General features: G+C 57.6%; 9 protein-coding genes across 9 annotated transcripts; 5 read left to right on the top strand and 4 right to left on the bottom strand.

The window, feature by feature from the left end:
• Nucleotides 1-148: 148 nt before the first annotated feature.
• Nucleotides 149-2,569, bottom strand: SCHCODRAFT_02638565 (uncharacterized protein). The gene has a single exon (XM_050346032.1). It carries the CDS (start codon nt 2,353-2,355, stop codon nt 247-249), a length of 2,109 nt encoding a protein of 702 aa, XP_050198155.1. The 5' UTR covers nt 2,356-2,569; the 3' UTR covers nt 149-246.
• A 118-nt stretch (nt 2,570-2,687) lies between these two features.
• Nucleotides 2,688-4,288, top strand: SCHCODRAFT_02692297 (uncharacterized protein). Its single transcript, XM_003028265.2, has 2 exons — nt 2,688-2,782; nt 2,834-4,288. Exon 2 carries the CDS (start codon nt 2,841-2,843, stop codon nt 3,921-3,923), a length of 1,083 nt encoding a protein of 360 aa, XP_003028311.1. The 5' UTR covers nt 2,688-2,782; nt 2,834-2,840; the 3' UTR covers nt 3,924-4,288.
• A 559-nt stretch (nt 4,289-4,847) lies between these two features.
• Nucleotides 4,848-8,263, bottom strand: SCHCODRAFT_02515599 (DNA/RNA polymerase; the record flags this gene model as incomplete). Its single annotated transcript, XM_003027980.1, has 4 exons — nt 4,848-5,903; nt 5,957-6,694; nt 6,747-7,099; nt 7,150-8,263. The coding sequence occupies 4 exons, from the start codon at nt 8,261-8,263 to the stop codon at nt 4,848-4,850; spliced, it is 3,261 nt and encodes a 1,086-aa protein (XP_003028026.1).
• A 169-nt stretch (nt 8,264-8,432) lies between these two features.
• Nucleotides 8,433-8,924, bottom strand: SCHCODRAFT_02514880 (uncharacterized protein; the record flags this gene model as incomplete). The annotated part of the gene is made up of 1 exon (XM_050343319.1): nt 8,433-8,924. The coding sequence occupies one exon, from the start codon at nt 8,922-8,924 to the stop codon at nt 8,433-8,435; it is 492 nt and encodes a 163-aa protein (XP_050198154.1).
• Nucleotides 8,925-9,538: 614 nt separating this feature from the next.
• Nucleotides 9,539-14,438, top strand: SCHCODRAFT_02602327 (uncharacterized protein; the record flags this gene model as incomplete). The annotated part of the gene is made up of 15 exons (XM_003028264.1): nt 9,539-9,778; nt 9,843-9,869; nt 9,929-10,125; nt 10,220-10,460; nt 10,555-10,706; nt 11,043-11,064; nt 11,275-11,433; nt 11,566-11,925; nt 12,049-12,833; nt 13,504-13,545; nt 13,707-13,765; nt 13,817-13,910; nt 13,960-14,174; nt 14,226-14,322; nt 14,384-14,438. 15 exons carry the CDS (start codon nt 9,539-9,541, stop codon nt 14,436-14,438), a joined length of 2,745 nt encoding a protein of 914 aa, XP_003028310.1.
• Nucleotides 14,439-15,964: 1,526 nt separating this feature from the next.
• SCHCODRAFT_02515449 (uncharacterized protein) lies at nt 15,965-16,569 on the top strand (the record flags this gene model as incomplete). Its single annotated transcript, XM_003028263.2, has 2 exons — nt 15,965-16,161; nt 16,209-16,569. The coding sequence occupies 2 exons, from the start codon at nt 15,965-15,967 to the stop codon at nt 16,567-16,569; spliced, it is 558 nt and encodes a 185-aa protein (XP_003028309.1).
• A 302-nt stretch (nt 16,570-16,871) lies between these two features.
• On the top strand, nt 16,872-20,193 carry SCHCODRAFT_02638547 (Adaptor protein complex beta subunit). The gene is made up of 9 exons (XM_050346031.1): nt 16,872-17,319; nt 17,371-17,759; nt 17,813-18,387; nt 18,437-18,602; nt 18,655-18,846; nt 18,900-19,076; nt 19,122-19,300; nt 19,354-19,437; nt 19,494-20,193. Exons 1-9 carry the CDS (start codon nt 17,196-17,198, stop codon nt 19,903-19,905), a joined length of 2,298 nt encoding a protein of 765 aa, XP_050198153.1. The 5' UTR covers nt 16,872-17,195; the 3' UTR covers nt 19,906-20,193.
• A 450-nt stretch (nt 20,194-20,643) lies between these two features.
• On the top strand, nt 20,644-23,175 carry SCHCODRAFT_070287 (glycoside hydrolase family 30 protein; the record flags this gene model as incomplete). The annotated part of the gene is made up of 13 exons (XM_003028261.1): nt 20,644-20,715; nt 20,772-20,783; nt 20,842-20,983; nt 21,038-21,072; nt 21,129-21,252; nt 21,302-21,335; nt 21,387-21,763; nt 21,818-21,915; nt 21,970-22,024; nt 22,075-22,144; nt 22,196-22,362; nt 22,417-22,607; nt 22,744-23,175. 13 exons carry the CDS (start codon nt 20,644-20,646, stop codon nt 22,933-22,935), a joined length of 1,569 nt encoding a protein of 522 aa, XP_003028307.1. The 3' UTR covers nt 22,936-23,175.
• On the bottom strand, nt 23,107-25,351 carry SCHCODRAFT_02068975 (uncharacterized protein). Its single transcript, XM_003027979.3, has 2 exons — nt 25,283-25,351; nt 23,107-25,231 (listed from the first exon to the last, which is right to left on the bottom strand). Exons 1-2 carry the CDS (start codon nt 25,283-25,285, stop codon nt 23,279-23,281), a joined length of 1,956 nt encoding a protein of 651 aa, XP_003028025.2. The 5' UTR covers nt 25,286-25,351; the 3' UTR covers nt 23,107-23,278.
• Between the last annotated feature and the right edge of the window lie 49 nt (nt 25,352-25,400).

Genomic DNA, 25,400 nt, shown 5'->3' with positions numbered 1-25,400 from the left:
TTGATCGTGGTCAAAGGGAAAGGGAGGCACGGGTATTTCCGAAGCTCGTGACGGATCTATGCGCGTGACAACGTCAGGTGACCGTGGTGGAACCGATGTCACGTTTGTTTGGCGCCTAATCAGACGCCCGACATGACCTTTGCACCATCTCTTGCGCACAATTCGGTGTTGTGGATGGCCCTCATGCGTAAGAGGAAGCCCTACATGTAGCTCGAGACCAATATTTTCACTAAAAGACGTATTCCGTCAATAGTACTCAAACTCGTCATCGTAGTCCACCTCATCGGAGTGACCTTCTTCTGACTCCCCATAATCTGAGCCGCCAACCTGCCTTAGGGGCTTCTTCTTGAACGGCAACTCCGTCAGCATCAGCTCCAGATCTGCCCGCCCTTGCACCCGCCGGAGCCGCCCGCGCATCTGCGAGTCCAGCACCTGCGCAGGCTTCCCCTTGCGCCCCTTCGTCGGCGTCGGGCAGTGCACGACCTCAACGCGCGCACCGCCGCCCATACCGGCTTTCCACCGCGCCTCAACCGCATCCAGGACGTTCACGTTGATGAACCCGCCGCGCCCCGTGCGCCCGCGATCCTGGTGCACGACGAGATGGTGCAAATCCGGCATCAGCGCCAGCCGCCCGTCCCGCTCGCGCCGCCCCAGTGCCTGCCAAAAGCCCGCGCTCATAGCTTTCGTGGCGTCTACGAGGCGGAGGGTGCGCACGTGCGGGAAGAGCTTGAGGATATCGAGGAGCTCAGATTGCTCGATGGCGAGGCTGTCGAGCGTGAGGGTTAGGACAACGCACTCAGAGCGCTGAACGAAGGCCTTCAGGTGGGGGTATACCTTGGGTTCACCACCGCCACCGCCTCCACCGCCACCATACCCATACCCATAGCCCTCACCGTCGCTGTACCCGCCGCCCTCAAACTCCTCTCCCCTGTGCGCGATGGTGAGCGACGCTAGCGCCGGCATAACCAGCGCGCCCAGGAACCGCTCAACGCCCGAGCGCTCCTCCGGGTTCTCGTCGTCGTACTCGCCGTAGTTCTCCGGCTCGAACGCCATGAGGACGAGGTGCAGCTTCGTCAGGTCGGGGAAGACGTGCGGGCCGAGGAGCCGAGCGTTATCGCGGCGCTTTTTTTCCCGGGCGACCTCGCGCTCGGCGTGGCGTGCGGCGAGCTCGCGCTGTCGGCACTCCCTATCGGCGCGGCGGGCATCTGCGAGGGCGCGAGAAGTGGCGTTATTGGTAGGGGCCCTGGGGTTCTGCTGGACGCGGGTACGTGCGGCGAACCGAGTATAAGCGTGCGGATAGTCATCGTCACTTTCCTCCTCCTCCTCCTCCTCCTCTTCGTCCTCCTCATCCTCTTCTTCTTCCTCATCCCAATCCTCATCCTCCATCTCGTCCTCCGTATCGATGATATACTCATCGTGGCCCTCGTACGAGAACTCGTCCTCCAGATCTTCGAATATCGTGCACCTCAGCTCTACAAGCCGCTTCGCATCGCCCAGCACCCTCAGCAAGTCGAACACGCGCCTTGGTACGTCCGGCAGGCGAAGCCGCGTCATGTTCTGCCACTCAAAGCCCGCCAGCCCCATCCGGCGAAGCGACATACACTCCATCGCCTCGTGCGTTGCGTCTGGGCTGTCCAGGCCCTCGAGCGCGAACTCCTCCAACCGCGGCGCGTGGCGGAAGAAGCGTAGGTGGTCGGGAATAGGTTCTCCGCCACGTTGTAGTTTTTCGAGATACCGGATGACGCTCCAAGGGGCCTTTCGGCAGTCCAGGCGGAGGCTCTCCAGCAGGGGCGTATCGACCGTCGGGAAGAGCGGCAGGATGTCTACCCTTGGAGCATCGGCGGATAAAAAGTACGAGGACAGCTGGATGCAAAGCATGCGAACGCGCCGAATATGCGGCGAGAATACCGGCCCATGGAGGACGGTGTTGAGGAGCTGGTTCTTGCCGACGACGAAGGAGAGGGTGAGAGGATTTTCGCTCGACTTGGCGAGTACGCTGGTGTAGTAGGAGGCGTTGTATGGCTTGCGCGCGCCAATGTCGACGCAGATGTAGGACCAGAGCATGGGGCATCCTTGCGCGGCGACGCGCCATCGGCGGCAGACGCGGCCGAGGAAGTGCGGGTAGTCGATGCTCTTGCAACGATCGAGGTAGGCATAGTATGCAACGTGAGAGCCGGGTGTAGGATTAGCGAGCTCGTCAGGAATGCTGAAGAGGAAGATAATTTCGAGGACCTCATTAGGAAGGCAGTGGATGGGGTGGCGATCGTCATTGGTAGGTGTTGCCACTTGCTGCCGGTGGTGGGATGGATGGAGGTTTTGAGAAGGCCCACCTCTGCCCCTTCCTCCTCCTTGCATTTTCCCTCCTCGTGAGCCTCGTCCTCCGCGCCAGCCACGTCCACCACGTCCACCACGCCCTCCGCTCCCTCTTCCTCCTTCATGACTGCCTCTTCCTCTTCCTCTTGGCTGTCCTCGACCTTCCATCGCACTTGGCTGCTAAGAGGGGTATACAGGGAGTCTCAGTGTCGGAGAGGAACTTCCTGATGCTCACAACGTGGCCTGGTGGTGGTCGTGAGCAAGGTCGGTACGGCCCATCCCGAAAGCGCGTGGCAGATATGACGCCTGTGACGTCAGGTGACCGCGTTCGTCACTGCGTCACAGGCGCTTAGGAGCTTTTCACATCTTGTCCTCCTCCACATCGGATCCTTCACATTCTAGACGTCCACTCGTTTTTTTTCTCCTTTATAATTTACTCGCTCTTTGCGGACAATCTCCAGGGTCAAAGGTATGGTCTAGGGTACCCTGCTGATGAGACTACTGAACGGGAAGCAAGCAGAGATACCATGTACGGCGCACTCAAGATGACGGCGATCGATCCTGTGCTTGCATTACCCTCAACGACTTCTGTCTCCAAGATCGCCGAAAGAGAAAGTCACATTGCGACGCCGCCTAAGACCAACAGTCGCATCGGCCTCCTCACCTGCGATCAGTACAAGAACGACGTCGAAGCGCGCTTTCTGGCTCCGCTCTCTGCCGCCCAACGCAGCAAGGCCCTGATCTCTCGCGCGAACTACGACACTATTGTCGCCGCTCTGGACTCTACGGATCCTGCTGTCATCGCCTCGCTGCGCACCTCCGAGATTCCGGACGAACGTGCGCACTACATCCGCTGGGCTGCCAACACCTTCACGCTCGCCTATGGTCCTGCCGGTCTACGCCTCCTCGAAAACGACCGCCCAGTCGCCGTGCAAGACGAACTCTACGACATCCTCTGCGCTGCGCACGCCGCCGTCGACCACGGTCCCTTCGACGCGACCTACGAGCACCTCTGCGCCGCGCACGCGCGCATCCCACGGAAGCTCGTCGCCATGTTTGTCCGCCTCTGCCCCACGTGCCTCGGTGCTCAGTCTGGGAACGACAATCTCGTCGACCTTGCGGTTGCGGAAGCAACCATGGAAAACGACGCGAAGCGTGCGCACGACGGCTCGCTCACCGCTATTCGCAAGCTCGTGCGCACCGCATCCGAAGTCTCCGTCAGCATCGTCTACGGGAAGGAGAACGCGGCGCCGGAGCCCGTTGATCACGAGCTGGACACGGATGCCGAAACGCTCGCCTACTCGGAAAGTGTCACTTCGATCCTCTCGCCGATCTCTGCGTCGCCCTGTCCGCCGCCTATGCGCGCGCCTGCACATTCTGCTCCTGCACGTTACTCGGCGAGGGGCAGCGCGCTCCCTCCGATGAAGCGCCAGGCATCCCTATATGCGGGATTGCCCAACGGCTGGCAGTTCAAGTTTGACGACTACGGCAAGGCGCGCAAGCACTTCGTCGAAGACAGGGCGAAGGGCGGGAGGAGCATCATGGCGTTGGATACAGTGGTTAGCGAGGGAGATGAGGGCGGGCAGATGCCTGTGGAGGGGCTTCCTTGAGAAGGGGCGGTTAGGTGTTCGTGCTTCCCGAGCGTGAGCGTATTTCGTGCTTCCTGAGCGCGAGCATAGATTTGTGCATATACCCCGATGCAGCGATACCCAACTTGTAGATTGAGAGCAATGATGGCATTGTCGAGTGTTCTCCTTTGTGTAGGCGTTGGCTGCCTTCTTTGGGTGGGCGCTGATTGCATCTTCCTGTGGGCGCAGATCGTATCCTCGAGGGAGGCGTCGCTTGTTCTTCGAGCAGGTGCTGCTTATGTCATAAGCAGGCGCTGCTTTAAAGCAGTCGCAGGACGGATAATTCGTTGCATACCAGTCGAGAAGTACTAGTACAGTACGCATTGATATAACCACGGAGCGCTGCGAATCTGGACGTCGTTCAGTATCAAGACCTGAGGCAGCGTGCTTGGGTGCAGCCAAAGGCCTGATAACAGCTAGACGGCCTTATGGTTACGGGTGCGGGCCAAGCGCTAGGGAGCGGTGTACGCACCCTTTGCAAACACTGGCATGCAAACCCATTTATTGCACCCACTCAACTTCGACTGCATCGCCAATCGACCTTCGACCGAACTTCAGCTCCATGGACCATCGTCAACTTGGCAGTTTTCCTTCCATACTATCTAGATGTGCTTCTAAGATACATTGAGCATACGGCTCGACCGAATTAGTGATATATACGATGCATGTGTGGCCCTGGAAACTGCGAGATAGCATGCAGATGTGTGAGTGGAGTTGTGGGTAAGTGCAAGCGAGACCTGTGGGTAAGTGCAAGCGAGACTCGTGGGTAAGTGCAGGCAGGAGAGCAGCAATGAGGTTAGTGAATAAGTTGACGTGCGAAGACGAGAGGGCGTGCGTAAGGTATGTGGCAGGAAAGATGAGGAGAAGGGACGATGGGAGAGAGAGTGAGGCAGAGACCACATTCCGCTATGAAAAGAAGTACGGCGACTCCTTGATGTCCTCAACGCGGAAAGTACCCTTGGGGGGTAGCGGCGGCAAGATATCGGTCAAGTTCACGAACTTGCCCAACAAGTCGACCATCGCCTGCTTGTCCACCGAGCTGACGTCCTCCGCCGGATCCTCCACCTCCGCATCGTCCTCGTCCTCCGCCCCCTTCTTCGTCGTCTTCGCCGGCTCCCCGTTCAGCATGTCCGCGAGCTTCTTCAGGCGCGCCTTGTCGTCGAGCTCCGCCGCGTCCTTGCCGAGCAGCGACTGCACCGTGTCCTGCGCCTTGCTCTCGTCCACGGTCGGCGTCGCCGTCTCCGAGACCTCGAGCAGCTCGCGGATGCCCTGCAGCTTCTCCGCCTGCTCGGGCGTGCAGTAGATGCGCGCGCCCGCCGCGCGGAGGTCGCGCATGAATTTGGGCGCGCCGAGGCTGATCAGCGGGATCTTGTAGTTCGCGTACCGTGTCAGGAACTCCTTGTGCAGGCGCATCAGCACGTCGGACGAATGCAGCGCGATGAACGTGTCGCGGATGATGCCCGACATCTGGTCGATGCTGCACGCGTGCGTCCAGTACGAGTCGTGCACGGACGCGAACGTGAGCCCCTGTTGCCGGCACTCAAGCGCGGTGAGCATCATGTGCGTGGCGTCGAGGCTGTGGATGAAGTTGGGCGGGAAGGCGGTGGCCTGCTTGCTCGAGTTAACTTCGGCCAAGCTGTTCGGGTCCGTGATGAGCACCGTCTGCAGCGCTGTCTTGACCTGCTTGCGTGTCGCCTTGCGGTACGGCTGCGCGATCGGAAGGCCCATGGGCGTTGTCCACACCACGCTGGTCATCTGCTCGCGCTTGAGAACCTTGTGCTTGCTGCCCAGGTCCTTCCGCTTCCGCTTGTCCTGCTTCGCCTTTGCCTGCTCATTCTCCGCAACGATCATCTCCTGAAGGCGGTCCATTGGGATGGACTTGGCGATGAGGCGTGCGCAGAGGTTGAGCCAGGTCATGATGTGCTTCGCGCCGTAGAACAGGTCACCAATGCAGGCGAGGACCTGATAATGTTGTCAGTACACACTTGTCAAAAGCTGCCGCATACGATACATACCTTGCGAGCCAGATACGTAGCCGCGCCCCAGCAATGCTCCGGAGGGATATCCTTACGGTCGCGCAGCTGGCGCTCAATCTGGTCGCGCGCACCAATGAACGTGACGCCATACACCGTCGTCATGACCGTCTGCTTCACGACCTTACGCGAGATCTTGCCCTTCAGCAATATCGCCATCGGGTCCCCTTTCTTCTCGTCCTCCTCCATAATGCGCTCGACCATGCGCCCGACGTACGTGTACACATCCGACGGACGGTCCGCCTTCTGCAAGTTGACCTGTGCCGCACCCTCGGGATCACCGCCGAGCGCAGCATAGTGCTGCAAACCGTTACACGTCCCGTCCTGATGCACCGGCAGCGAGCTCTCGAACGCCAGGGGGTTTCCACTTTCGATCGCGTCGCGAAGCTCCATGGACGCAGCGAGACATTGCCAGGGGTCATCGGCCTCGAGCCACCAGCGCTTGCCATTGATGGGGTTGTTTGCCGAGTCGTAGACGTCCGCAAGGCGGTCCTCGACCCATTGCACGCGCTCGTCGAAGGAAGCCTTGTCGAAGCCGTACAAGTTGGCGATGTGGATCTTGAGCCAGCGGAAGCCGCGCTCGCCGAGGGGCTTCTTCTCCGCGAACATGAGCAACCCGCGGGACAAGTCATCGCCGATGTGATTCAAGTGAGGGGGGACGGGGTATGCGCGGCCACGGAAGTCGAGGTTGTGGGGCTGGTAGAAGGTCTCGCCGAGGAACTGCAACCTGATTAGCATATATGCAGGGGTAGATTCAATAGGTGACACGCACTGTCCGAGCGATCTCAATCTTGTAGTTCACACTACACCTGTGACTGTGGTTTGACTGCTTCGCCTGGTTGTAGAGCTTCATCGCATGCGACCAGTCTGCGCGCTTCCGCGAGTCCGCATCAGGCGATAGTGCCTCAGGCTCGGGCTCATCGAAGGTGGCGGGCGGCAGCTTCCCCCAGCGGTCGCCGCGATTCCAGACCTCGAGGACAACGTCGAAGATCTTGCGGTTGATCTTCCAAGGCGTGCTGCCCAAGACGTCCAAGCCGGCGTACACTAGCTCGCACTGACCAGCGTCAGATGCATGCTTGAGGTATGCCTGCTGTTCACGCGATCCCTTGAACCGCATGGCGTACGCTGCAGGCCCGTCAGCATATGCACAACATAAGAAGAGTCATGCAACGTACTCTTGTGGTACAAGTACCCGCCATCGTTGTAATTGAGCCATGGCTTCGGCTTGACCAACATGGGCAGATGACGCGGGTGCACGGTGTCGATAGTCCACTCGTTCGCCATATGCGCCGCGACCTCCTGGTTGAGCTTGATGACGCCTAGCCGCTGGCCCTGCACATACTCGTAGCTGTGGTAGAAAGCCGGTTGCTCCTCAGTGAGGATTTTGCCGTCATTCTTGTCCACCGCCGTCCGCTGCACCTTCGCCGTGTCCATCAGGCAGTCAATCAAGACTCCACCAACCCGCGCGCGAGTGTGCACCGACCACGGAGCTGTCCACGCCTCACCATCCTCCATCAGGCGCGCAGCAGCGACGCGGCGCTCCTGCAAGTTCGAGTACCCCAGGTTGGAGAAGACTGAGACATCCGACGAGCGCGTGCTGGACGGCACCGCAATGTGGTTCCGCTTGCACATCTGCGCCTTGTACTCCGCCTCGACGGCCTTGCCGACCGCGATGACGGCGCGCGCGGTCTTCATGCCGTCCGTGACGCCGCCCGTGTCGTGCAGCGTCATCAGCTCCATGATGGTGAGCAGGGAAAGGCGCTCGGCGTTGACCAGGGCGAGGTAGGGGGAGATCATCTCGGCCTGGTACTTGAGGTGCGCCTTAGGCCGGCCGTACGAGTAGTTTTTCTTCTCGAAGGCGGTGATGTTCTTGATCTCCGTGCCTATGCGCTCGCGCAGCTTCATGTGCCACTCCCACATCCAGCGCTGGATGCGCTTGTCCTTCAACCCCTGGCCCTTGCCGGCCTCGAGGTTCTTCATCTGCTCGTACTCGTGCTGAAGCCGCTCTCTTGCGACGTCGTAGACGGAATCCTCGATGAGCTTCTGACGGGCGACAAGGTCTTCGGGCAGGACGCGGCGGGCGAGGGTGATCTGGGAGAGGTGCTTGCGGAGGTTGGACAGGTTGAAGGGCATTTCGGAGACTTTCTTGGGCGAGCCGTCCGGATTCGTCTCGTCCTTCTGTATTCGCTCAAGCTCGACTGGTCGCACATCCGGGACGCCTTCAAGCACGTCAGGGAAGGAAGAGCCGACGGACTCGACGGTCGTGAGTTCGGCGACAGTCTTGGACATGCCGTTCTCGTATGCGACCTTGGTCAGCATGCGAACGAGCTGGGCAGCCTCCTCGTCGGATGTGATGAACGGGTGGGCGACAACCTTCTCAACGGAAAGCCCGCGCTCAACCAAAGTCGCAAGCAGCACGCTCGGCTTCGTCGCCAGATCCGTGTGCACCGGCGCCTTGCTATCGGGGTTGAACCTGCAGATGCATATGAGCGCCGATCACGCGGCATAAGAAGCAGCGGACACACCTGACCCAGGCAACGAGCAGCGCTGCATATGTGCCGGCATTGGGCAATATTCGGTCGTTGTCCCCTGTCTTCATCGCCTCATACAGCTCCCAGGCACCCTCTACCCAGTACTCCCGGTTTCCCGGGTCCTTCGTCGTGGCCATGTTGATGTAGGCGTGGATGAAGGCGTTGTAGACGCGGGTATCGAGTCCTGGGTGATTTGGCCGTTCGCGCATGCGGTCGAATATGCTCTTCGCGCGCTGGACATCGTAGAGGTTGTGAAGACAGGCATTGATGACAGCGAGCAGGTCCTGCGTCTGCGTGTCGGTGTACCACGTCTCGGGTTCTGGTGTTGTTGCGGACGGAGTAGCAGCTGATGGCTGCGCGGTCGGTAAGGGCGGTGGGAGAACGGAGTAAGGCCCTTCTCGTGTCAAGAAGGAGGCCATCTCCGCCGACGTGGTCGACGACGACGAGGGGGATGTGTTAAAGAACGGGAGGGAGAGGTCTTGGTGAGCATGGTGTGCGGCGAAGGCTGGCGCGTTCGCCGGTTTTGAGGGTCGTGAGTAGAAGCGGGAGTGAGAAGCCGACAGTAAAGTGGTCCTCGCCGCCTTGCTACGTGCTCCGCGGATGATCATCGTCGTCGTCGTCGCCGTCGACGAAGAGAAGTTTTGGATCCGCCGTCGTCCGTGGAAAAACTCTGAGCGGGGGCGCCGGCGTGCCGGTCCGTCCTGCCCATCATTGCTTTGTCAGCCTCGGCGTGGCTTCGGCACGGAGTTACGTAAATACAATGCCTGCCTCTTTGGGACTGATCCGGCGTTCTCTGTCCCAGCTGTCATCTTTGAAGACCGGTTGGCGGTTTCTGCCATTCATAGGGAGGAGGATTGGAAGCTTCTGACATCTGAAAACATATCTAAACCTCCGTCGGAACCCGCGGTTATACCTCGAGCAAACCCTTCAAGATGGACGACCTTGCCTCTGCGTTTTCTGGCTTGCCTTAGTGCGCCTACGACCTGGAGCGGATGTATGCAGTCACTCATCGTCCGCCAGCTTCTCCCCAAACATGATGATCAATCGGTCAGAGACGTGCGCGACCCGAAAGCTTGTGCAATGCACCGACTTCGGGGTGTCCATGAACGATGTCACGCAGAAATTCTATGGTCACCCCGATAACGCACCCGATCTTACCAAGGAAGAATTCATGGCACGGAGGTCAATACTCGACCAGGTCTCATTCTGGTGTGAAACGCATGCCGATCTCAAATACGACGCCCAGTGGGCGCCAATCCTGTACAAATACGAGGTATGTCGCTGTCCTCTCGTCCGCAACGTCGATTGCTCATGTCTCCGGTCATTTTGCCTTGTAGATCGTCAAGGCCTCGGCCAAGCGACCGGTACGCGCTCAAGGAGTATAGCACAAGTATATTCACCTTATTCTTACCGCTCTTGCTAGCGCGACTGGGGCCACCTCCTCTTCACCGATATGACCCTCTCGCGCTTCCTCCTCGTCATGATCTTCCCCGAAACCTGCAATTGCGGCAACTACTCTCACCATGACTACGACGCGCTCACAAAGTATCAAGCCGACCGCTTCATGTCCCTCCTCGTCTACCTCCACGGCGAATGGGAGTGGGGGAACGAGCCTAATTGGTAAGGAGCTTTCTTTGTAGTGTTTAGACCGCTCTTCTGATCCACGTATCTCTGAACCTCCTCGTTCTTCTAACCTCAACTCGTCTACGCCCAGGGTCCGCGCAACCTACGTCACCCCCGCGGAGGGCTACAAAGTCAGCCCCGAGTTTCTCGACAACATGAAGGCGCCCGCTGGGGACTACCGCACGCCAGGCCAGCCGTCCATCTTTCAGGTCACGCGCGAGAAGTTCATCCCGACGCTGCTCCCGAGCGAGCTTGAGAAGATCGACAACACGGTGGCGAGGGGGAATCATAGCACGAAGAAGAAGGATGACAAGCCAAGTGTGCGCGATCAGGTAGGTGGCCAGCAGACGCTGAACGTTTGCGAATATATGTGCCTGCACCATCGGCACTGCGCTTCTGTGACAAAGTCTGAAACTCTGCATACAGGTACTGGGCACCAAGGACGACCGACCGGAGGTCAGCAAGGCATGGCTGGAGGCGAATGCACGGCAGTGCGCATACTGCGAGGCGCCGAAGGAGGCGAAGCATCTGATGTTGTGTTCGAAGTGCAAGCTCGTGTACTACTGTGGGCGGGAGTGGTGAGTAACTGATCCTCTTTTGAGAAGAGATCAATCGTACTCTGGCAGTACTGATACTCCCATAGCCAACGCATGGCATGGCCGTCGCACAAGATCGTCTGCAGGAAAGCACAGACGGAGGCTCATTGATTTGCACGACCTATGAACGTCGAGCTGACCTCGAGCTTCCCTTTCGAGAAAAAAAAACGCGAGAAAAATCATGTATCGACGATATCACTCGGAGTTTACCTTCTGCCAATCATCCAATGACCATCTACGTTATGCGATACGAAAGAAACAGCCCCTTACAGAGTTAAGATACACAGTAGGAGGTTCAAAGCAATTGGATGCTCCCAGTCAAGCCCAAAGGCCGCTGCTGGTAAGTCTAAAGCGTGATGGTCACAGTTCGGAAGAGAATGATCACGTGAAATGCAGTAGGTCGCGCAGCGTGGCGATCGCCGGGTTTGATAAGGACCACCATCGTCAACAGCGCCAGACCACGGAAGTACGACTCAAAGTGGGAGGGAACAATGGACCTGGTGCGTGTACTTCACTTGCGAACCGTGCCGGAGCTTACGCACAGTGACAGTTCAAGGCAACCGCGGCAGCATCCCGGAGAACATTCCCCATCAACGACCTACCCAGCGAGATCATCGACTACATCTTGATCCTCACTATACCCAAAGAGCTCACAGACCCCACACCTGACTCGGGCAGAGCTTTCCGCGCCTTCCTGGAGGAGACCGGCGTGCGCGACTACCCACGCCTTCTCAGCCAAGTCTGCCGGAAATGGCGCGCACTGGTCAGCAGTAATCCCATCATATGGTCCTACGTCTTTGTATACGCAGTAAATGGTATCATGTATAGATACCTCCCGAAGTACTACGACAAAGTACTGGCGCTCTCGAAAGACCAACCTCTCACCGTCGTATGCGTCCTCGGCAACATGACTATCGCCGATGTTCTCGCCTCCCCGACCTTCGCGCCGCATATTCATCGCATACGGCTACTCAGCATTCAAGTTCTTAGCCACAACTATACGGAACCAATATTCCCTCTCGTGGAGGGGATTGCGACACCGGCCCTCGAGGTGCTGCGCGTTGACATGAAGTACATGGACGAGTCCTGGGAAAACTCAGGCCGGGGAGGATGGCGTGGAATCCTGCACAGTGCCCCGCGCTTGTCAGAATTCTCCCTTGCAGGCTTCTGCATATACTGGGACATCTTCTCTCTCTCCCAGGTGGGACCCAAGGCAGGCATAGATTGGTCGCGCTTAGCAGTGCTTCGTCTGCCCAGGATACCCCGCCGGGCATGCGACCTCCTCATCATCCTTTCGTCCAATCTTCAGCTCCGAGTCTTTCAGTGCACCGTTCTCGGTCACTATGAGGATGAGGAGCAACACCCATCCGAGCTCTCAGAGCCTCTGAGCGGCGGTGAGGACGCGTCCGAGGATGACGAAGAGGGCACCACGGAGCGGGATCGACGAGGGGCGGCCCGCGGACTTCGTCGAGAAAGCAGGCAGCAAAGGAAGGCTGCTTACCAAGCCATGATGGGTCCGCACTTGCTTCTCAACCTCAGCGAGCTGCACCTCAGAGTCTCGCACGACCCATCATATAACTCGCGGGTCGACCGAACACACACTTTCGACGAGCGCTCGGGACTGGCGAAGTTCGTTGACGGACTCGACGCCCCCGCGCTGACACGTCTTACTATATCCTCAGCCGGGGGACTGGGTGCCAGCAACTCAAGTAAGGGGTCTGACGATGAAAATGTATTGCTCGAGGCTCAGGAGGCCGGCGCGCAGCCCCGCCTGCTGCAGCCGCTTCTCAGCGACCTCATCGAGCGTTCTCGGTGCTCTATCCGCCACCTCACGCTTTCGCACCTGTTCATCTCCCTTCCCGAGCTACTTGGTATCCTCGAGCTATGCCAGCACCTACACTCACTGTACCTTGACCAGCCGCTGCGCTTCATGGGAAGCTCGCTCCTCGACGGCCTATCGGAGCGCAGTGGGCGCCTCCTCGCCCCCGAGCTCCGGCGCCTGGTCATCGAGGCCCGCGCGAAGAGCGAGTATAACGTCTTCAAAACCACCGATATACTCAGCATGGTCAATTCCCGATGGCCGCCGGGACGGAGCGATTCCTACATCACGTACGTGAAGGTTTATTATACTCCGGATTTGAAGTACGATTCCGCACCAATGCTCGCATTGATGAGGAGCATGCGAGCCCGTCGAGATATCAGGGTCGCTCTTGTAGTCCTGAAACATCTCACAGGGGGTGAAAGAGTCAAATGGGTCACTGAACCGGCGGTTGACTTTTAGGCAGTCCATGGTATAGCATGCTAGTTTATCAATTTATCAGAATAACATTCCACTCGTCGCCATGTAACAAAGCTCCTGTACGAACCATCAGGCTCCGACTATGTATTTTATGTCCATCATCAGCGCCCATTCTGATATCTGCCGTGCAGTGGCTCGGCCTGAGTTCGTCGAGTCGAACAGACGCTAGTAACGTGACAGCCATGCGGTGTTTTCCCCTTTTGGATGGCACGGAGAGCCCCATAAATAGTGGCGCGTGCTTGAGATTTGATGGGATTTCTCTCTTGTTTCTTACCTTCACCTCGACCACAAAATCGACGTCTATTTTTTCCTAGACGACCACGACTGTCTACTCTGGAGCGCTTCCGCGACAGCGACACCGATGGCTCGCAAGTGCCGTCAATGTTCTCTCGGGCTGGCCCATGCCGCGATGAGCGGGCGGCCCAATGGTACGCCACCCAGGTGGCGTCGAACGAACTCATTGCTAACATTGGCTGCCAGATCTCCTTTACGCGAATGCAACTTCCAAGCCAGCACGGGCTCGTAAGCGCCAACAACTTATCCCGAGGTAGCCCAATGTCCTCGCGTTCGGACTCCTCAATGGTGCGCCATCGGACGATCATACTCTCTCATTGCTTACCCTCAGAACCAGACGAGCTCAAGTTTGCTTCAAGTGCTTGACTCAACCTTGCGATGCTGGCAAGTGCATCAATGTCTTATATCTCGAATTGGCCCAATGTCACTGCTATCGGGCCCCTCAATAGTGAGTCATTCGAACGCTCTGCGTATTCTGTTCGCTGACATCTATCACTAGATACCACTGGCTCTGTCTCCTCAAGCTGGCGATGCGTCGCAATTGCATCAATGCACTTTTGGCGCCCAATGTGGCGGACCTCGGGTGGCCAATGGTACGTGACTTGATCTGCCTCTGGTTCTCGTTACTCACCTGACTACTAGGTCTCGTCAATGCTGGGCCCTCAAATTCCTACAATGTCCGATGCCACGCAAGAGCGTCAATGTCCACGGAAGCTTGCCCAACAGGAGTAGGGCATGCGTCAATGATACGCCACCCAACGGTCCCTCAACTGCTCGCCGTTGGCTTCTGCTCGCCGTCGCCTTTAGACCTTACGACACCTCGCAAACACGCCATGTATTGTCTCGGGCAGCCGATGGTGCGTGATCTGACTACCTTCTGATCCTCGCCATTGACCCTCGGCTTGCAGTATCATCGACGTCGACGTTCAGTCTTCAAACCCCTCCAGACTCGGATGCTACGCAAGATGCCAGCCTCGCGAGCACGCCCAATGACGCGGATAACGGGTAGCTCAATGGTACGTCGCTGTCGCCTCTCCGTAAACTCGCCTCTGACTGCCCTTGTCAGACACCGACGCTCGGACAGCGCAACACCTCAGGACCCAGCCGCCAAGTGGCAATGAAATCTCTTGATCAATGCCATAAACATCGCCGCTCGCTAACTACCGAATCGCTACGAAGGCGCGAGGCTTTTGGTCGCCCGACCGCCCTCGCCGCGGACCAACTGATAGGTGTGTTCGCCTGATGGTTTCTCCAGTGCATGGACTCACGCTATTCAAGGGCTCCTCACGATGCTTAAATTCTCAACATCAATCATTAAGACGACATTCCGAGGCCGAGGGGCTATCATGGACTGGCGCCGTCCAATACAATCTCTCCTGCGCGGCGACGCAATGAGGCCGTCAGGCCAGTGTTCCCCTGCCCACAAGATCCGCCATTTTATACCTCGTCCAAGGACTAGCGTCCATGTCGCAACCATGTCGCAATGTGCTCTTCTGGTTTCTCACACGTCGTTGCGTCGGTCCGCCTCCAATCGGCAATGAACTCGAGCCGAAGACCGGGCTTACGATGTTTTACAACGGCCCATTGCCTTCAATTGGACTCTGGTATGCTCTCGCTTCGCAGCTCGTGGGCTGATATTGCTCTCCCCAGAACACCCGAGCCTCCCTTCTGAGTGCGCACTCAACCTCTGGACACTCTCGTGATCCAGCAGACAGTCGCTTCCCAGGTGGCTGTCGGACGGTCACTTCGGTGACCGGTCCTCTTTGCAGCTTACGCAGCAGTGGGCAATTTTTCCCTCTTAGCCTCCTTCTGGAGGATCTCTATTACCTATCTATCTTCCTTCAATGCTGTCTCTCGTGTCCGTGGATGCTGAGAGCGTGATGTGTGTACTTTGTTTGCTGTACCCTTCAGTAGTGCGAGTGGCATGTAGCCCAGTCTATCGAGTTATCTGCGCCGGGTCCTCATTTTGAACTCACTGCGTGATCTCACTGTCATATGCAAGCTGAGCATGTGGGTCTGTGGCAGCGAGGGGGGATTTTGAATGTTTGTGCGACAGGCCTGAGTGACTTTTTTGGCGAGAAGACCGTGACCGCAAGGTTACAAAAGAGATCTCCACTGTGAACCCCAGCAACTGATGATATTTCTCCACTGAGCTCTCATGGCGTTCTACGCTCTAAAGTGACCAGAACAAGGGTATCAGGCTAGTAAACATATAAGCGGCGCGCCCATTGTTTAGCTTGTTGAACTGCGCGTGAATGTCACGTGGTCATGGGACCGGTGGCCGGCCCGGGCGGCGGTGTTCAACATTTCGCAGAACGTGGTGCGCGTCGTCTCCTTCGTCCATCATCAGACTCTTCCAAACCTCTGCTGCTACTTCTCGTCGGACCACTCGTCGAGGTTCAGAAACAACGCTTAGACTGGTCGACAGACGCCGCAAAGGACCCGCCCCAGATCGTTGCCCGGCATCGCCACATCCGCGACGCTTTAACCGGCGCCTATTGTTTGCATGGCCCACGTTCCTACCTTGTCTCCTGCCACCACATTCGAAATTATGGGCATGCCACTCGAGTCTCAGACTACCCTCGGCGCCATGAATGGCCTACCAAATAGCTCGAGTGGCAGTCGGTGGCAGGGAAGCCCCTTGAACATGGACACGAGCTTGACTGCGGATGTAGGTGGCGCGCATATTGTCCTTCGATATCCTCTCAATTTGGTCGAGCAGGCTGGTCCCAGCAGACGAGTGCCGCTCAGAAGATCCAGCAGCGGTCGCCACGCTCAACGCAAACCATCCCCTGTCATATCTACTCCGCCGAAGACCACACACTACCCTGAGGACCATACACAGTGAGTTACAAGCCAACCAAGCCCTTTTGGTTCTCTGACTTCTGTAGTTATACGATGTCTTCACAACCTACACTGAGGCGAAAGCCCTCTGGATCAGTCCCGCTTATGGATTTCGATGAAGTCCCGCAGACGCAGGCTCAGGAGTCTAAGGCGAACAAGCCCCGCCCCATCAGCTACCCACCACCCATCCCAGGACCCGGAATACTTCTACTCCCAGGCGATGAAGTAGACTTGCTTGTCCGCGATATGGGCCGGAAGTGTGGGCTGAACAAGACGAAACGGAAGCGCGTCTCATTCACAGATGACATTGCTGTTATCGGGGGCGACCGACGCGTCAAGGCCAGGCGCGTATCGGAACCCTACAATCTACATTGTCGTCCGTTCAGGAAACATGCTGAGGATGAGTAATGCGCACACTATTTCTCTGTTGTACATTGCTATATCTTTTCCTTTTTTTCTCGGGAAATTTAGACCTGTGGCGGATATTCGATATCTCACACATAGAACCACTGTATCATCGATGATTTTTCATGACACCGGACAATGCGTACAACCTTTGAGTCTAATTATCTATTCCTCTTTTGCCCACTGCGCAGCTCCTCCATCATCTTTCCGGACTCATTCCAGAACCCGCCTGGTGTCAACGGTGCTTTACTGTCACGGTTGATGTTACAATCGTCACACGTCACGCCCCTCCTCATCGTCAGGCAATACTATATATGGTGACCATTGCTTGCCCTTGGCCGCCATCACGCAAGGAAATCTTCCAGGTATCCATTGAAGCTCGCACTTCACTCAACGCCTCCGAGACGTGTCGAGGTAGTTGATCAGTAATACGGATTCGAACCGGCGACCTGGAAAACACCTAAATTGGCGCCTCGCTGTGGACAGCATCATCTCCTCATCCCCACCTTCCATGTCCAAAGTCCTGTAATTTCTGGTGCTTGTTGTATAGTTATCACACGGGCGCAAGCTCTTAACCAACAGTCCTCCCCATCGACGCCCATCCGCTCCCCTCGTCCCAATCCCCCACCATGAGCTTCCGCGCGCCACGCAAGGGCGAAAACTACGAACTCAGCGTCGACCTCAACAGCGAGTACCGAGAGAAGCGCAAAGATGCTATCAAGAGGACTATAGCGTCTATGACCGTTGGCAAAGGTGCGTGATCTATCGAAGAACCGGGCACGATCTTCATTTCCTTCACTGCAGATGTCAGCGGACTATTCCCCGATGTGCTCAAGAACATGCAGACGGACGATCTCGAGCAGAAGAAGCTCGTATACCTATACCTCATGAACTACGCGAAAACGCAGCCCGAGCTTGTCATCCTCGCCGTCAACACCTTCGTCAAGGACACGGATGACCCGAACCCGCTCGTACGCGCCCTCGCGATTCGGACCATGGGCTGCTTGCGCGCGGAAAAGATCATCGACTACCTTTGTGACCCCCTTAACAAGTGCCTGCGCGACGAAAACCCATACGTGCGCAAGACGGCCGCGCTGTGCGTCGCGAAGCTCTATGATCTCAAGCCCGAGCTGGTGCTGGAGAACGGCTTCCTGGAGCAATTGCACGAGATGATCTCGGATAGCAATCCCATGGTGCGTGCATCGCGCTGCACACAAGCAACGCGTTGCTAATACACCCGCCGCAGGTCGTCGCGAATACGGTCGCCGCGCTCACCGATATCCACATCGCGGCCACCTCCCAGCCGTCCACGTCATCCTCCGAGGCCGCCCTCTTCCCCATCACATCCACGATCCTGAACAAGATGCTCATCGCGCTCAACGAGTGCTCCGAGTGGGGTCGCATCACCATCCTCGGCGCGCTCTCGCGGTACGTGGCGCAGGACGATAAGGAGAGCGAGCACATTTGCGAGCGCGTCGTGCCGCAGTTCCAGCATGCGAATAGCAGCGTCGTGCTCGCCGCGGTCAAGGTCATCATGATCCACATGCGCAACGTGCGCCGGGAGGAGCTCCTCAAGCAGCTCGTGCGCAAGATGGCGCCGCCACTAGTCACGCTGCTGTCGACGCCGCCCGAGGTGCAGTGGGTCGCGTTGCGGAATGTGAACTTGCTGCTGCAGAAGCGGCCCGACATCCTTTCGAACGAGATGCGCGTATTCTTCTGCAAGTACAACGACCCTCTGTACGTCAAGATCGAGAAGCTCGACATTATGGTCCGGCTTGCGAACGAGAAGAACGTGGACGCGTTGCTGAGCGAGTTGAAGGAGTGAGTTACCAGGATTGCAAAATGAAGAAAGGTGCTAACATCGTCCCAGGTACGCCTCTGAGGTCGACGTCGACTTCGTACGAAAGAGTGTCAAGGCAATCGGCCAAGCAGCCATCAAGATCGACACCGCAGCAGAGCGATGCGTCAACGTCCTTCTCGACTTAATCGCAACCAGGGTCAGCTACGTTGTGCAGGAAGCCGTCGTGGTTATGAAAGTGCGACATTACGCCCTTCTGACCGAACGATCGGACTCATCTCTTACTCCAGGACATCTTCCGGAAGTATCCGTCAACATACGAGGGTGTCATCCCAACACTCTGCGCTAACCTGGATGAGCTCGATGAGCCGGAAGCGAAGGCTTCGCTCATCTGGATCATCGGCGAATACGCGAGCAAGATCGACAACGCGGACGAACTCCTTGGCATATTTGTGGACACCTTCACCGAAGAGTCCTACGCGGTGAGTTCCGCCTGAGATACCTCCGAGCGTAGACAATTGACTCGCGAAATCAGGTGCAACTGCAAACATTGACAGCTGTCGTCAAGCTCTTCCTCATGAAGCCGGACTCATCGCAGGCCATTGTGCAGAAAGTGCTCAATACGGCGACGAAGGACTGCGACTCGCCCGATGTGCGCGATCGTGCGTATATCTACTGGCGCTTGCTGTCTACGGATCCTGGTGCTGCCAAGGTATGTTCTGTCGATTGTATTCAGGACTTGGCTGACCGGACTTAGGCTGTCGTGCTTGCCGTCCGCCCGCCCATCTCAATACCACCTACCACTGTCTCCCCGGCTCTGCTTGAGGAGCTACTAGGCGAGATTGGCAGCTTGGCGAGCGTGTATCACAAGCCTGCGGAGACGTTCATTGGCAGGGGACGCATTGGCGCTGAGTCCCTCCATCGCAAAGGAACAGAGTGAGCACGGAGTGTCCATCGAGCCCGGGATAGGAACTGACCTCGCGCTTCAGGAGCATATCTGACAGGGAAACCGTATTCTCGGCACAAAAGGCGCTCCAAACGGTCGCTGCGGGTCAGCAGGCCGAGAATCTCTTGTGGGTACTCTTTACAACGTTCAATATGGGTTAGGCTAATCCACGACCGCTTTTAGGGACTTCGACGATGCGCCGATGGCGGACGGCCAGCCCTCCGGGCTCGCAGCGACAGACGCGCTTTCGCAGACACCCGCTGCTGCCAACTTGCTGGCGGGTACATCCGCCAACCCATTGGACGACCTTGTCTCCATCTTCGGGAGCGGTCCGGGTTCTGGGTTCGGTAGCGTGGCGCCAACGGTCAATACTACCTTCGGCGCGGCCTCGCCACCCAATGTGGGCTCGCCAGCGCCGCCGACGAACGCCTTCGGGGGTCTTGGGATGCTCTCGCCGTCGACTAGCACGGTGACATCGCCGACCGTGGGTGCCGGTGACGCGTTTGGGGGCCTGGGAGATTTGACAGGGGCAGCAGCGCCGCCACAGCAGCAGAAACCACAGGCTGCTCAGGATGACTTGTTAGGGCTTTTCTAGAGGAATGTGCATCGCTTCGCTTTCTGCCGGACGTTCTGTGCCCCTGGCTGCGGATTCCTTTGAAGCCCTTCGGCGTCTGTGTCTTTCACTCAGGTGCGGTGCAGCGTGCGGACAGAGTAACCTCGGTACAAGGGGTAGTGCGTACTGTGGAGTCCATGGTCACGGGCATGGCTTTTGGTGTGGCTGATCCTCTGACCATCATGTGTGGGTGCGCGCTTGGCGACTTGTTGGCAACCGCCGAAGCGGCGCGCCTGTTTCCTTTTATGTGAGTTCGCTTTGTTGCCCCCGTTCGCCTACTCTGCGCCCTTACGCGACGCTCTGCGACCGCCTTATGGCTGATCCAGCGGAAGCGCGACGAAGACAGGCTATATCGACCCCTCAGGAACGAGGCGAGGAGCTCGATAACTGTGTTCTGCTGCGACCATGCAGTCGCCTGCTTCCATTGATGGAAGACACTTCGTTCAATTCGGTGCCGGTTTGGTGCGCCTGTGTCTTCAGACTACAGGCGCTGGTTACCCGTGCGGACACCGTCATGCGCTCCCGCGGGGCGTCGCGGGGTACGGCGGAAAAGCTTGTTCTACATGAGGGAAGTATATAAAGCACCTTTCCGTCGATTCCACGATCACCTTCCGCGCCCGCCCACCCTCTCCTTCTACCACCTCTTCCTGGTCACCTCCCGCTCTCTTCAGTCTCTTTTGCGGTGCCTGTGTATTCTTGTACCATTGCTTGCTTCTCGCCATGAGGTGGACTATCGCGTTGGGCGTCTTGGGCATCGTGCGCTCGTCGTGTGCGCAGCAGATATGGGATGTGGTACGTCGCGCGTGTTCTACTCGCTGCAATTCACTGACTCCATACCTCGTTCATAGTGGCAGACCAAGGTGCGCATGGGCGCGTCCATATCGCGAATCAACCTCGCCGACCTTCCACTTCATGTAGTGGGATCGGACGGCTATCTTCACGTCCGTGGGATCCAACCCACCCATAAACTTCAGCTCGCCAAGCGTCATTGGGGACGCAGACATCACCATCAACGACGGGCAGGTCTACCAATCGATCTACGGCTTCGGGGGCTCGCTCAGTACGTCACTTCTTCATCTACTCGCAACGGTAACTCAGGCGATCGCCCTCACAGCTGATTCTTCCGCGCTGATCTTGAACAATCTCAAGGTGCGTGTCGTCACGGGGGCTGGGAGTCCATAGCAGCGCGCTGACTGTGTGCTCAGTCCCAGAACAGTGGCAGCTACAACAAGTTGCTGCGATATTTGTTCGACCCGACTGATGGTGCGAACGCGGCGGGACTGAGCTACGTCAGAGTACCGCTGGGCGCGTCTGATTTCTCCGCAAAGAGTGAGCGTGCTCCCAGCCGTATCGGAGTCTTTGTCCTGATCTGGTGCAGTCTACAATCTGGACGACGTGCATGGCGACACCTCGTAAGTCCTCCTACCGTTGCCCATCAGATATCGTAGCCTCAATTTCAACAGATTCGACAACTTCAACATCGACAAGGCGCCCTCGTACTTGTTCTCGGTCCTTCAGGACATCCAAGCTGTCAACAGCAACATCAAAGTCCACCTCGTTCCCTGGTCGCCTCCGGGCTGGATGAAGGACAGCGGCACGATGAAGGGCGGGTCGCTGCAGAGCCAGTACCTCACCGCCTATGCGACGTACCTCCTCAAGGGCCTCCAGGGCTTCAAGAACAAGGGCATCAACCTACACGCAATCTCCATCCAGAACGAGCCGCAGAACAACAACCCAACCTACCCTACGTCGACCTTGACCCCTGCGCAGGAAGCGAAGATCGGTAAGGCGTTGCGGAAGCTCATGGACAACAACGGCTTCTCGAACGTCGAGCTTGTTGGTGAGTAGTCTTGTGTCGGGCGGAGTGCGAGATCTAGAAGCTGATACTTGCTAGGTTACGAGCACAACTGGGACGACGCATCGGCGTACCCGGTCACTCTGATCAACGATGCGCCAAACGCGTTTGCGGGTGTGGCCTTCCACTGCTATGCAGTAAGTCGCTCAGGGGGAAGACGAGTCGCTTCAGTTGCTGACTTGTACGCTTAGGGCAACGTAGCTCAGATGGATGACTTCCATAACGCGCATTCAGACAAGGAAATCTGTGAGTCGTCTTAGCGGCCAGCTCGCTCATCGCTCATCGTGACCTCGCAGACTTCACCGAATGCGCAGGGACGATCGGTAGTGACTGGTGGAGCGACATCAAGTGGTACTCGGACAACATGTGCGTGGCTGATTACTGACTGGGCGTTGTCTCCTAAGCCTCTATTTGCAGCTTCATCGGCGGCGTCAACCACAACGCAGTGTCTGGCCTCATGTGGAACATCGCGCTCGACGGCAATGGCGAGCCCAAGCTCCCCGGGACGAACAGCTGTGGCGGGTCCGGCTGCCGTGCGATCGTCACGGTCAACTCGGACGGCTCGTGGAGTCCTAACCAGGAGTGTACGTCGGTCGCTATGCATTAGCATGAAAATCCAGCTAACATTCGCAATGAAGTCTACTCCATGGCCCATGTATCGAAGGCGACCATTCCCAAGGACGCCGGTGGCCCCAGCGGCAAGCGTATTGGCGTGACGGTTGGTGGAGATCTCAGCTGGGCTCTTGTGGTCACCGCCTTTGTGACCGAGCGCACCAGCTCTTCGGATTGGCTGCGATACTCGCTTGTCGTGCTCAACTGTAAGCATGCCGTCTCATTTCTTCACGACTGCTAAGCTAACGACGGTTCAGGGCGCGACAACTCGAGTGGCTCGTGGAACCCGCAGAATGTGCAGGTGAGGGAGAGTGCGACCCCTGTGATTGACCGCGCAGCTGATTCGCAAACAGACTACGATTGAGTTCCGCGGTCAGCAGGCCACGTACACCTTCCCCGTCGGCGTCACGACGCTCTGGTGGTACGCTCCCGCCAATTCAGCGAAGGAGACGGACGAGGAGATCCGCGTGGGCGATACGACGACTCGGACCCGGGAGGATTCCTTCGTCTATGAAGGGCCGCAGAAGGCCTTCGGGTCCTTCTGAGCCAGATCTCGGCGGTACTTGCCGGGGCTTCTGTGGCTCAACCTCGGGGAGGTTCGAGGAATGTCGGTCTTTTCAGCATTGCGATACCCATATCGCGGGTCTGCGGGCGCGCGGGCTTGCAAGATCTATCTTCACGACGTCACGATCCTCATGATGGTTTGCGCACATTACCTATAGTTTCTGAGTAGCACTATTGTGGTCAGGTTCCGATACGTATCCGGAATACCGATGTTGTATATTAGCTAGGGTGACCATATCGACCTTCGCGCTGCGGCCGTCCCGCGGAATAAGAGGGTTTATAGGTAGAACACCCTCACATTGACTACATAGGAAAAGCATATCCTCAAACATTGTCCCAAGCTCTCCCGAACCAAAGATGCATACCCACACCCTGCGGTTTCCCGATCACCAGCTGTAAGTCTTTGCGCGCTTGCATATTCACTAGCCTCCTGTGCATTCGCTCCTGCACGGCGCTTCTCGGCGTCCCCTTCTCGTACTCGCCCTTCGGGCTGTGAACAACCTCCACATACACCGGAGTGTCGCTTGATCCCGGAGGCCACCGCACATCGATCATGTCGAGAACGGCACTGACAGGAAAGCGTGGTCCCCAGATCTGGCAGACGCTCTTGATAACGAGGCGTTGGAGCTTGGGGGCGAGGAGGCGACCGTCCTGATCTGTGCGCGTAGCGAAGCCACGGATGAGGCTGCTTCCCATCTCGCGCAGAGGGTTGCAGAGGTGCAGCGAGCGCAGTTCGTGGCAAAGCTCGATGAGGGAGAACAGCTCTTGGAGAGAGACGAAAACCTCGGTAAGCGACAGGTGGCGAATGGTGCACTGGGAGCGCTCGATCAAAGCAGCGAGATGCGGCCGGAGTAGAAAGTTTACGGCCCCGCCCTCTTGCGCGTCTGTCTCTGTGCCCGACGCGTCGTCCGAGCCGAAGCAGTCCGGGCCATAGCCATCCAAAGCGTGGTCCTCCGACTCGTAGCCGTCAGAGTGGTAGCCGTTTGAGTGGTAGCTTCCAGAGTCGTAGCCGTCCGAGTGGTGGTCATTGAAAACCGAGTGGTGTACAATCTCTACCGCCAAGCCCTTCAAAGCGGTGACGGTGAGGCTTGCCAAAGCAGGAGTGATGAGCCCTCCGAGGAATTTTGCCAACCCGGAGCGTTGGTCAGTTATGTCGCTGAAGGCACTCGGTCCACGGTCGCTGTGGTGAACCGATATGTTCAGTTCGCTGAGGTAAGCTAGGACGTGAGGGCCCATGATGGTTCGTCGCTTCCGCATGAAGTCCGCTCTGCTTTGGGGACGCGTAAGTCCATGGAGTGCTTGCGCTGCTGCTTCCCGACGTTCTTCCTCCGTCGGCTCTTCTTCGTCCTCGCCCTCTTCGGAGTCGCGCCAGTGATGTTGAAGCTCAGGATCGTTCTCTACGAGATCCTCCGGCTCGCCGAGCACCGTGCACTGGAGAGCTCGCAGCTGAGGTGCCGACGCGACGAGGATAAGTAGGTCGTGTGCCCAGCGACTTATATCTGGCAGACGCAGCACGGTCAAGCGCGACCAGTCAATGCCGTGCCATGCCTTAGCTCCCAGGTTGCCAAAAGGGAAGGCGTCCCGGGCCTGATCGCGCTCCGTGAGATCAGCACAGGCCCACGATCCATGCAAGGACAACTGCTTGAGACGAGGTGCGTTGTGCAGAATGACCCTTTGCTGGTGGCCTTCGTCGAATCTCCAGGGCGAGCAATCATGCATATTCGACAAGTTGAAGATGCGTAGAATCTCCAACGATGGCGTCGCCAGCTTTTCGATTATGGGGAATAGTGGCTTCGCGCCGCCACCCGGACAGATGTCGATGCAAAGCGTGCGTATACGGTGGATATGCTTCGAAAAGGGCGGAGACGAGAGAAGGTCGGTTATAGACGCTACCCGGATATCGACGTTCAAAGTCAGAGGTTCATCGCCAGATAGAGCGAGTGGCCGCTCGTAGTCCTCTGGCCGCATTTCAAGCCAGCCTGTGGCGGATACGAGAATATAGGACCAGACGGTGGGGTTTGCGCGTATGAGATCACGCCACTTCGAGCAGACATGGCTGAGGAGTGTAGGATAGTCGAGGACGCCACATTGTATCAGAAAAGCACGAAGATCACTGTATGCCCTGCCAACTGAGCCGGGCTTGGGATCAACGAGTTCCGAGGGGACTGAGAGCGTCAGTATATGATTGATGAGCTCGTTGGGCAAGTCGTGTATGGGGAACGGCTGGCGCGCGCTTCGTGTGGCCACCTGAGTCACGGTCTGTTGAGACGTCTGCTCCTTCAGGGCAGCGTCAATAGAGGCAGTCATCCACCGTAAGATCCTACGTACCATGATGATCCGTGTTCTTTCCTTCACTTGAGCGCTGGCAGATGTTCTGGCTTGGGAGTTGTTGACGAGATGATGGCGCTGGTCAAGACCTACTGCAATGGCACACAATACCGTGCTT

Source organism: Schizophyllum commune (genome assembly GCF_000143185.2).
Source record: "Schizophyllum commune H4-8 unplaced genomic scaffold SCHCOscaffold_11, whole genome shotgun sequence".
Taxonomy (NCBI): Eukaryota; Fungi; Basidiomycota; class Agaricomycetes; order Agaricales; family Schizophyllaceae; genus Schizophyllum; species Schizophyllum commune.
Note: the sequence above shows the minus strand (reverse complement) of the source record. Positions and strands in the feature narration are given on the sequence as shown.